At 47.0% G+C, this 12,060-nt stretch overlaps 1 protein-coding gene across 1 annotated transcript in view; it reads right to left on the minus strand.

Annotated features, from left to right (window-relative positions):
- PITPNC1 (phosphatidylinositol transfer protein cytoplasmic 1) overlaps nucleotides 1-10,638 on the minus strand; it is a 258,228-nt gene extending 247,590 nt beyond the window's left edge. The window contains exon 1 of the mRNA XM_028167335.2: nucleotides 9,569-10,638. Coding sequence (XP_028023136.2) covers nucleotides 9,569-9,616 — 48 coding nt within the window. The 5' untranslated portion in view covers nucleotides 9,617-10,638. The remainder of the gene's footprint in view (nucleotides 1-9,568) is intronic.
- Between the last annotated feature and the right edge of the window lie 1,422 nt (nucleotides 10,639-12,060).

Below are 12,060 nucleotides of genomic sequence, written 5' to 3' on the forward strand. Positions count from 1 at the left end.
GATTAATTCTAAAGAAATTAAAGGATGATTATGTTTTTTCTTTGCTTGGGAACAACAGGAATTCTAGAAGGCCGTGCTTTACCCAAACTTAAAAGAAGCAAAAAAAAAAAAAAAGAAAGATCAAAAAAAAGTGAAGAATCATTGGATAAATCTGATCAAGAACTTACATTAGCTACTTGTTTAGGTGGATGAGTCGACTGTCACTAAAGTCTAAAAAGGAGTTTTAAGAGCCGGCCCCTTTGTCAGAGTGCTGGGAAATGAAAGAATGACTCACTTTATGCTTGATGTCAAAATCTTGGTGAGCTCTGGCTTTCGTGTTTCTAAATCAACAAACAGCATTGTATAATGTTGCTCAGGCCATAAGCCAGGAAGTGGCCAGTGACCCTAGACTCCTTTCTCTGTCACGGGTAAAGCTAGTGGCCAAGACAGCGTGTCCTGGGCACAGGGGGGTTCCTTCTAACTCTGTGTCATCCTGGGAGACTTGCCCAGCCTAATGCGGCATGATTTTGCCATCCTAGACAGAGACTATTGACACACAGTTTAAATAGTCATTTAGCCTATTTTATAATGAAGCCTGTGATGGAAAGTCTCAAGGACATCTGCCAGAGATGAATAAAGCAGAGGACTCAACTCTCATGTAGAACCATCTCCTCCAGAACACATATTCCAGGATTCATTCTGCCAACACATCCTTTCCCACTCAATGTGCAGAGAAAGCAGAGGACTGCACCTGGAACCACAGCCAGAAAGGTCACCGGGTACTTACTGTTCCTTCCATTAACGATGGCTGCTGCCAGCCTCTGTCCCCGATTAGGGGTGGGGAGGGGGGCTGTTCCTGAGGATCGTGAAATCTGTCAATGAATGTCTCCTCCCTCCCCCGCCCGGTACCCTAAAGCCCTGTAGCTGTTCAAGTTGTGATTACCTTTTTGCCCCTAAGTATCAAACTCTGACCTAAATTGTGGTCATTCTAGTCCAAATCTGGCAAATTTCTTTTTTTTTTTCCCCACACTGCTGCAGAAGGGAACAACCTCCTTTGAAAAGCTGTCTAAATTCAGGACAATCAGAGTCATCTTCTTGAGAACAGAGACCATAACTTTTCAGTGTTCGTACTCCTAATTCAATTTCCGTGCTTTCTGTCAATGGCTCTCTCTCTGAACACAGATGTCTATTCTGCTGGAAAAATCCATAGATACTTCTTTAAAAAAAAAAAAAAACAGCTTTATTGAGATGTATTTTACATACCAACTCAATGGTTTTTAATATATTTACACAGAGCTGTGCAACCATCACCATAATCTATTTTAAGATGGCAAGGAAACTTCTCCAACGTTCTCTGGACTGTAAGCTCTAAGAGGGCAGGGATCGTGTCTGCCTTGTTTGCTGCTCCATCCCTGGCACCAGGTCTAGCACCTGGCACAGAGTAAGAGTTCAGTAAGCATTTGTGATAAACACTTTCATGCTGCCCCAGGGCCAGCCTGAACCTTCCAGATCCCTAAGTTTCCTAGATACGAGAAATAACTACTTCTTTCCTCCAACAGAAACTTTCAATTCAGCTAATCTCCCTATGGTAGGCAGAATGATCCCTGAGGTTCCCAGTGTGCACACCCTGTATATGTACAATTCCTTCACCTTGAATGAGGGTGGGCCTAATCAGACCATTCTTTTTGAAAAAGAGTAGAGGTCAGAGACAAGAAGTCAGAGGTTCAAAGTTGCAGCAAATGCTCTCCTGTTGGCCTTGAAGGGGCAAACGGCCACATTGTGGTGAGGGCCACATGGCAGGAAATAGCAGGTGGCCTCTAAGAGCTGGCCCCTAGCTGATGGCCAGCAAGAAAGGGGGGACTCAGTCCTACAGCCACAAGGAACTGAATTCTGCCAACAACCACGTGAACTTGGAGGAGTACTCCAAGCTCCAGAAGAACATGCAGCTTGATTTCAACCCTGTGAGACCCTGAGCAGAGAATCCAGCCACAGGGACTTCTGGTCCACAGAGACTGTGAGATAATAAATGGGTATTGTTTGAAGCTGCTAAGTTTGGGAAATTTTATTATATAACAATAGATATTGAATATACTCCTCCAGGAATCTGGAGGAAGGCAGACTGATTACATTAACTCCCAGGAATGAATGGCCTCAAACTTCTCAGAGGTACCACTGTGGAATTTTAAAATGAGGGGATTTTTAATAAAAAAGAATCTCTAGTTTGCAAAATTTCAAGAGGTATAAAGCTTACGTGAAAAACTTAAACAGTGTGAAGGAAAACACCTAGGGTCAGCTTTCCTAAAAGGTTCCTATTTTTCTCAGCTTCTTCTCATCCATTCACTGAGCAAGCATTTACTGTGTGCCAGACCCAAGGTTTAAGCTCTAGAGCTGCCCTATCCAATACGGCAGCCACCAGCCACATGTGACTCTTGAGCACTGCAAAGGGGCCAATGGGAATTGAAATGTGCTAGCACAGGGAACTCTGCTCAATATTCTGTAATAACCTAAAAGAAAACAATTTGAAAAAGATACATGTATATGTATAACTGAATCACTTTGCTGTACACCTGAAACTAACACAACATTGTTAACTACGCACCAATAGAAAAAAAATTAATTAATTAAAAAAAAAGAAATGTGCTGCAAATGGAAAATACACACTGGATTTCAAAGACTTCGTATGAAAGAAAAATAAAAGATCTTGTTAATATTTTCTTATGTGGATTACACGTTGAAAAGATAGTGATGGAGGTGGATGACAAACAAGTAAACAAATAAGTACAGATTAAGATAAATGCAAAAGGGGGGAGGGATAAACTGGGAGACTGGGATTGACATATAAGCACTACTATATATAAAACAGATGGCTAATAAGAACCTACTGTATAGCACAGGGAACTCTACTCAGTACTCTGTAATGACCTATATGGGAATAGAATCTTAAAGAGAGTGGCTATATGTATATGTATAACTGATTCACTTTGCTGTAAAGCAGAAACTAACACACCATTGTAAATCAACTATACTCCAATAAAAAATTTTTAAAAGATAAATGCTATGAAGGAAATAAGTGTAAAGACAGAGAATAATAGGGGAAAACTATTTTATATGGAGTGGTCAGGGAAGATGTCTCTGAGGAGGTCACATATCCACTTATAAACCTGCAAGACTGCTATTAACTCTCAAGTTTTAACACACGACAGCACCAGGGGCTGGGGAGCTTGAGAGGACTGACAAAGGCAGTTGGTCAGCTGCAGGGCTATCACGTTGCACCATTCCCATTGGGTTCCATGTAAATGGCGCCCCCTGGAGGTGTGCACCCCTGAGATCCTGTTTGTATGAATTGCTTATAAGTTTGCATAAGATACTTTTTTCAAACTTTACATTTTCCAGATACAATTTGTTTTCCAGTTTTAATAGTTATAAGACACTTCAACTTCATCTGCCATGTAGCCTACTAAAAAATCTCCACTTGGGAATACAACAAAATTCCTGATTTCAAGCATGAGACACAGAGGGCAGGCAGTTGGCAGTCTGCAATCTGAAATTCTTTTTCTCGGCTCCCAGCGAGCTGAATTTGCTAAAGATTTGTAAAACCTTCCTGACTTCTTGCTACAAATCAGCTGGTTTCTGTATTTTTCTTCTTCTCTGAACAGAGGCAGACATGTTTGCTAGTTTTCAAAAAAGTTTTCAGAGTTACTTGACCATACAGACCTCCAGGCAACAGAAAGCAGGCCAGAATCCACAGAGGCCAGCCAGGGCACCTGCGCCCTCACGCAGGCCGCCAAAGCAATGAACCTTCACGTACTTTTCCAGTAATCGCTGCCCCTGAAAAACACACTTACTGCCTGTCACTGTGCACACACTTTTATATTTAAAAAAACAAAACAAAACATCTTTGTGAACCCTCTGCCCTACACACACACACACACACACACTTCCCTGATTGACACTCTGGGGCAAGGAAGAGATTTTAAAGAGGTTAAGTGTTGAAAATAGATTATTTTTTTAAAAAACTACCTATAAAAAATAGTATTCTCCATTCACCAAAATGAGAGCCTTTCTGAAACGAAGATGCCTCACTTTCCCTGAATATCAGTTATACTCAATCAGATACAGTGTTTTGAAGTTGATTTTTAAGAGCCTTGGGAATTCGCCCCCTGCCTTTGTAATGAAAAGCAAAAGTTAATTACTACCCACTTTTAACTAGGCTTTTGTTAACAATAGTGTTGTGGGGTTTTTTTTTCTCCCAAGGCCTAGAATCTGTTTCATGTGACAGGCATTCACACCCAAATCACAGGGAAAATGCAGTGTCCTTTCTCCACAAAGTCACTTTCACTGACCCGCCAGGAAGCCAGCATCTGCTCCTTGTTGTCTGTTCTGTTAGTGGTGAAAGGTTTGCACTGATCCATTAACCCGCCCCCCACTTCCCAGGTGCCCCTCACAACCAAAAAGGGAGCTTTGGGAGACAGCTGGGCAGCAATGAGCAACATTGTTCCTTGATGACTGTGAAACAGGCCAGAGAAGCTACCGGGATCACCCAGAAATCACTCACAACCCCAGCCTTTGTCCCTCGCAACTAAGCTAACAATTAGGAAAAAAAAAAGTCAAAATAGTGCTCATTCTTAAAAAACAAAATTCCAAAATTATGTTTATGAGGAACCCTGGAGAAGGTCTATGAGATTAATCCAAGGAGTCTTTCTCCTTTACATTCAAGGATATCACTTTGTACAGAAAACAAAGTGTTGATGAAAATATCAAACTTAAAACTTCTTTCCTGGCCTTCCCTGGTGGCGCAGTGGTTAAGAATCTGCCTGCCAATGCAGGGGACATGGGTTCGAGCTCTGGTCCGGGAAGATCCCACATGCCACGGAGCAACTAAGCCTGTGCACCACAACTACTGACCCTGCACTCTAGAGCCTGCGAGCCACAACTACTGAAGCCCGCGCGCCTAGAGCCCGTGCTCCTCAAGAAGAGAAGCCACCACAATGAGAAGCTCCTGCACCACAGTGAAGAGTAGCCCCCGCTCGCCGCAACTAGAGAAAGCCCACGTGCAGCGACGAAGACCCAACGCAGCCAGAAGTAAATAAACAAATAAATAAGTAAATAAATGGTTTTAATAAAAAAAAAAAAAAAAAGAATCCACCTGCCAATGCAGGGGACACACAGGTTGGAGCCCTGGTCCGGGAACATCCCACATGCCTCGGAGCAACTAGCCTGTGCGCCACAACTACTGAGCCTGTGCTCTAGAGCCCGCGAGCCACAACTACTGAGCCCGCACGCCACAACTACTGAAGCCCACGCGCCTAGAGCCCATGCTCTGCAACAAGAGAAGCCACCGCAACGAGAAGCCCGCACACCGCAACGTAGAGTAGCCCCCACTCGCCGCAACTAGAGAAAGTCTGCGCGCAGTAGCAAAGACCCAATGCAGCCAAAAAATAAATAAATAAATTTATATATTAAAAAAAAACCTCTTTCCTTAAAGAATTTCTACCCCAATAGGTTTGCAGATGCATTTCACGAAAATGCTTTAAAACGGAGCAAAAAGGAGCACCGTTGGGCATTTTGGCATCTTCATTTATGTCATTCCGGAGACGGCATCACCCCGATCCCAAATCTGTTCTCAGAAATGTGCGCAAGAAAATTCTCTGGGGACTTGGGGGAGCCTGGATAAAGTGCGCTGGCTCCCTGCCAGGACAAAGAATAAAATAATATTCTGTTAAAAAGTTGGGTTTTTTTTTCTTTTTTCTCTCTTTCTTCTTTTCTTGGAGGGGAGTGTTTCTGTTTTTCATTGTGCATCAAATCCCCTGAAGATCACAAGTAAATCCCAGACATTAATGTTGATGCAGTCAGAACAGGAAGTATTAAACACCAAAGCAAGCAATGAAGTTGAAAAGATTCCCACCTTAGATCATACTGGGCTGTGCTCAGCTCTTGGAAGATGCTTATCTTACTGATAAGGACCTGTCAGGGAGGCGTGATCAGACTGTGCTCCGTGGAGTCCTGAAGATGCAGTTTGGGATCAGGATGCTGGGACCAGTGGCAGCACCAAGGAGTGGCTTCGGAGGGAAAGGCCTTGAACTCCACCATAATCTGCACTGAGCCACACATCCAAAAGCTACCCCCCAAAAAAATACAATCGAAGGAAAACCAGTGGACTTGTTATACAAAAGCAGCTTCAAAGAGAGGCCCCTGGCCACCTTTAGGGGCAGCTGACAACCCCTAAAATTCCCCTAAGAAGACAAGGTCAGAGTCTCCAACCCACCTTCCAACTAGAGACTGATTTAGTCTCCTGCTTTGCACATTCGGCTTAGGAATATTTCCTTCCAACAAGGAATCCCAGCAAAAGAGCTTTGCTCCAGGTTCTGGCCTAGACCTTGCCCTTGGCTATGAGATGGGCAACTAACTGCACCTTCTATAGCTCTAGTCTTCTCCTCCACAAAATGAAATGGTTCAACTCTAGACCACCTCTAATGGCCCTTCCAAGTCTAAAATTCTAGCATCTATATCACCAAATGTTTCAAATGAAGACAATGACAACTGTCTCTTCATAGGCAACTATTGGCCCCCAGGGACCTTTGCTGTTTAGAACTTTCCAATGGGCTTATATTTAGTTCAGAGACAACAACATTGAAAATAAATGAGGAGACTATTCCAGTGAAGTGGGGTTTTTTTTAATTAAAATAAATCCATGGGATGTTACTTATAATTCTTTACTCTAATATGAATGTCTAAAAAACAAAACACCAACACTGATCTAGACTGTAATTCAGCTTTACTTGCTTTATCTCCCAGAGCTGTTCTTCTTTCCTGGAACTAAGGAATACTTTATGAGTTAAAATAAGGCGAGAAAAATAGTAGAAACTAGCACACTCTATACCAATTCAAAAGGTCTTTGATTTTTCATTTAGTTGACAGTGCTGACTTTATCTGTTTTCAAGATTTTTTTTTTTTTTTCTGGATTAAACATGAGTAACGGGCAAGAAGCAGAGTAAGGAGAAACAAATACTAATGGTTTTACCATGGCTCTGGTTCTGGCTTGGCTATTAACTAGTTGTGTGGCCTGGTGCACATTACTTAACCTTTCTGAATCTCTGTTCACTCATCTGCAAAATGTGGATAACACACCAGTCTCCCTTACACTCCCCTCCAAGAAGAGTTAAACTAGATAAGACCAGGGAAAAAGGATGGACATACAGTGTTGGTCCTTTTGATGACTCTCCAAAACAAGGGCATTTGCCTCATTTTTAAAAGTATGGACGTTGCTACTAATTAACTGTGGTTGTCAGAACAGGGACAAATCCTAGAAGTTTCATGTAGGTTGAATCAGGCCCAAAGCAAATCAACAGTTGTAGCAAAAGTGAGGTTTCTAAAAGTCTACCGAAGTTGATGGTAATTGTCTTCTTTGAAGATAATTGCTTCCCAGTTTTCAGTGTTAAGGTTGGGAGGACACAGTGCTAAGGTGGAGGGTGGATTGTGGGGTTCACTACCAATCAGACCCTAGGGGTCTAACCTCTGGCAAGCTGGGCCTCGTGTCCTCATCCATCATCTGATTTGGTTAATCTGAATCCTTCTGCTTTGAAACCCTCCTCAATCTAAACTGCCCCACTGCTTCACGAACAAAGAAGAAAACTACTTCGGAATATGACCTTACAGACACTGGATCATGCTTTGGTCCAAATGAATGACACATTAATTAAGTTATAATTATACATTATATTACAGGCCGAGTCTTATTTCATTTGCCAATCAAGAAAGGAAGGGCCTCCACCTATACCACTCAAATATGATTACTTCACCCCAAAGTTGTAGTTATTTCAGTACAAAAAAAAAAAGTGGAGAAAGAGCCGTGCCTGAGGGTTCAAGAAAGACTGAGAAGGAAAAAAACAGAATAAAGAGATTTTGTAGGTAGCAGAGAAGATTCGAGAGCTGGTTACTTTCTTGACTATCACCTGCAATGGGGGGCATTTCATGCAGTACCAGCATTGCCCCTAGATCCCAAACTCCTCTCAATAAATAAAGTCATTAGGAGGAGATGGAGTGGAAGCAGACACACCTCCAAGCTGAACTACTCATCTGCTCAGGGGTGGAAAGATCTCAACCTTTTCTAGAAAAACTCCGGTTAACCAGTTTCACTCATTTGCCTCTCCCCTCGTCCACATAGCATTGTGTGCTGCTTCTCCACGTGATTTACACGGTCTGCCTACCCACATGGCATCCATCCTTCAAGACCTTGCTCAAATGCTATCTCCTCCAAAGCCAACGAACTGCACGGCTCGGTTGATCACTGGGGTGGGGGCTGATCTCTTTGGCAGCCAGCGTCCCTAGAATACATTTTGTAAACTCGGAGCTATACTTTGATCTTGCCTTGGATTGTACTTGGCTCTTGCCTTAACACTTGCTCCAGACAACAAATGAAGACAAGTCCCCATCTTTTTCTCTCCCAAAGCACCTCGCCCCTTCCCCAAAGTAGTGGCTCAGTAACATGTCTGACAGATTAAGTGCACTGTATTTAAACATAAACACGGTTTGAGTCGCCGGTGTCATGTGTGTTGCCACACCAAACCACACTGGTAAGTTTCAAATTGCCTTGATTGGCTTCACGCTCCCACGATGTCCCTGGACAAGCGCTAAGCAATTGTGAAATCACCAAAGATAGGGAGGCAGAGCGGGAATAAAGGAAAGCCGGGGCCTGAATAATCCTCACTGAGTCATCGTTTCCTGAAAGATCGAGCTTGAGGCTTGGAGTGGGGGGAGGGGGTGGGGAGGGAGGGGTTCGGGAGAAAGGAACCTGAGCAGCGCGTGGAGGACGAGCCCAGGACAAGCCCCCTCCCCTCGCCCTGCAGCTGCGGGACCCGGGAACCCGGACCAGGCCCGCACCCACGTGCTGGAGCTCCCCCCTGTGGCCGCGCCGCAGCCCCCGCCGTTCCCCGCTCGCCCGCAGAGAGCTCTCCCCGCGGCCCAAGAAACAAGACACGCAGAAAGTTTCCGACCCAGGCGGTTAGAGAAAGGTCGAAGCCAGGTCCGGGGGCCTCGAAGCGCGGGCGTGGCGGAGCGGCGCCCAGTCTGGCGGCGATGGCAAGGGGTCCGAGCCCAAACGGACCCCCCGAGGGTTCCGAGGTGCCCCGGAGCGGGGCTCGGGCCCTCCAAATCCCGAGGGCGAAGGGCTTCTCCCTACCCCAACCTTCCAGCGAAGGGCGGGAGGGGAACCTGGGCCCACGCCAGGTCGGGATGCCCCCCCAGCTACCAGGGCATGCTTGGGGCTCTTGGGTTTGCTTTATTCATTTTCTTAATTGGAGGGAGGGGGCGACCAAATCCCTTTGGCGCATTCTGATCCCCAGCAATCTGGATTCTGGGTGCCCCCCCCCAAAACCCACCTGCAGTCCACCGCCCCACCCAACGCCGCCCTCCTTGCTGGGGTGACAAGTGGAAGCAGCAATTCCACTTCCTCCTCCCCCTCCAGCCTCCCGGTTTGGGAGGCAGTTTTCCACCAGGGTTTCCCCGCCGCCCGCGAGGCGGAGGCGGGAGGCGCGGCGCCCCGGAGCCGGGGACTGGGAGTGGGCGAGGCCGGGCCCGGCGCGGCGCTTACCTCGGCTACGGTGAGCGGCATGCAGATCCGGTACTCCTTCAGCAGCATGGTCCTGCCGGCCGCGGACCCCCGAGGCGGGAAGAGGGGGGCTCCCCCAGACCAACAAGGCTGCCGCCCAGGAGCAGGGCAACGCGCCCGGAGCCCCGTGCTCGGAGCCGGGCGGCGAAGCAGCCCCGTAGGTGCGCTCAGGTCCTGGCTTCCTCCTCTCCGCCCGAGAGCATGTCAAGGCTTGGGTCCTGGTGTTCGCGGCTCCCCCGCCTCCTTCCTCGCCGAGGTCGATCCGCCTGGAACGCGGTGTTGCAAAGTCAGGCAGGGAGGGAGGGAGAACCGCTGGAAACCGCTCTGATCGGCAGCCCGGGGCAGTAGTAGCGGGCGCCAGATCAGGACATGCCCGGCAGCGGGCGAGGGAGGAAAAAAAAGAGATATTTCCAAAAATTAAAACGAATGCACAAAAGTCACCCGCTCGATTCGCCTCTGAAACCAGATCTGAACCTGGCGACCCCCCTTTTCCGGCCGGTCTGCCCAAGGCTAATGTCACCAGGCACACATTGCAGACGGAGCCAGAGATGCTGACTTTCCAGACAAAGGCTCGATCGGCTGTGCTCCCCGGGCGGTAAACAAGATTTCCTGCTCTTTTTAGGGCCGGTCCCCGAGGCGCTTCAGGGCTCGCTGGGGGAGAAAAGGGAAGCCGCCGCCGCCGCCGCTCAGCTCTGCCGGGCTGGGGCTCCGGGTTCCTCCGACCTCGGCTCGCGGCTGCGAGGGGCGGGCGGGAGGAAGCTGGCGCCTTCCGTGCGCGTCCCCTCCCCCGAGTCCGGATCCCCGAGCGCCGTGCGTGCCCGAGAGTTTGCAGCCACCTCGCCGGGGCCGGAGAGTCGGCGCCGAGCTGCAGTGTGCCTCGGGCCGGGGAGGTGGGTGCGGGAGGAGCGAGCGCGAGCGAAGCTGACATCAGCAGCGGCCTCGGCGGGGAGGGTAGCCCCATCCGGCCAATGGGGAAATGGCAAAGAATGTGGAGGATTTAAACAAAACAGCATGTCTCTCCCGGGCTACTGCCAGACGGCAGGGCTGCCGCGGAGAGCCGAGGCCGGCCGGCGATGGGGAGGATCGGAAAAGGGGGGCCCCTTCGGCTCCTTTACCCTTTGAACCTGTTCTCAAATGTACCCCGGGTGCCACAGTGCTTTGTCCAGCCACTCTGGGTAGCTTCTGGATCCAAGGTACAGAAGTGCCCCTTGACCTTTAGAGAAGGTTTTTACAAATGCCCAGCGAGAGCGTTTTCACTTTGGTCCAGTAAGCAATCCCAGCGCTGGAGAGGCGATGGGATTTGGGAGCAGGAAAGCAAACCCTTGCCTGGTTTCCTAACTGGTTTCAGAGCAGGAATCCAGAAGCTGGAAAGTGCAACAATGTGAATGAAAATGAAATCCAAACAGAAAGACACACAAACCAGGGGGAACTTGAACCAGGCATAGCCTTTTACCTCTCCTGGCCCTGCTCTGCAGTCTGACTGCAGGCTTCGCAGAGCAGCAAGAATAGGTTTTCCTGTCAGCACTCCCAAGTTCAAAAAGTCACAGTGAAATGTCAGTGAAAATGCCTGGAGTGTTGGTATTTCATCCATATTAAACAGATCCCTCATTTTAACCACAAGAGGCACATTTTTCAGTTACTCAGGAAGCTGCATGTAACTGCTGAAGTCTGTTTTTCATTTGTCTGGTATTTTTAAGCTTGTTTTTCTGAAAAGTTGCTGGATGAAAAATGCATCAGTTGCCTCTTTGCAGAATAACCTGCAAGCATCATCTTTCCTCAGAAAAAATATTCGTGCTCTAAGATCCTGCAGCTCCTCACAGGGCTTTGGATGGTGATACTGATGGCCTCAATCTTATAGTATTTAAAATTATGAGTAATAAGTAATTAACCAATATAACTATGGTGGGCTGTGGCTAAAATCATCCAGATGGCTGGAGAGAATTTACAACTGTGTGAACATGATACAAAGGCTGATAGAAAAATTACACCCTCTATCCAGCTTATATTCTAGGGAAAAACTATTTTCTAGATAAATGCTTCCCAGAGTTGGCTCAGAAAGATTCACAGCAACTAATTAAAGCTAAACCAAATTCCTCGAGGTGGAAAATCTAAATCTGACACTGTACTGCTAAATAATAACACATGAAAGCCTGTGATACGCAGAGGAAGCTCAAGCTGTTTTTCTTTTTCCTGCTTCTTACTAAAACACACGTAGTGGCTTCACTTCTGGCACTTAAAACTCTTCCCAGAGGCAGCTAGGGGATGTATTGCCTAGCCACACATGCATATGCAAACAGGACATCAGGGAATGTGGACAAATTCCTGGCTTTCCTAGATGTTTCCTGACACTGATTCTGTAATGAAGTATTTTACTGATGAATATTACGGTTGAGGAACTACTTCTCCGAATCTCGCAAACTGCAAATTACCACATATATGCTTCTGTCCTTTCCCCTCTGCTAAGCTGACTTCTT

Source organism: Balaenoptera acutorostrata, chromosome 20 (assembly GCF_949987535.1).
Source record: "Balaenoptera acutorostrata chromosome 20, mBalAcu1.1, whole genome shotgun sequence".
Lineage (NCBI taxonomy): Eukaryota > Metazoa > Chordata > Mammalia > Artiodactyla > Balaenopteridae > Balaenoptera > Balaenoptera acutorostrata.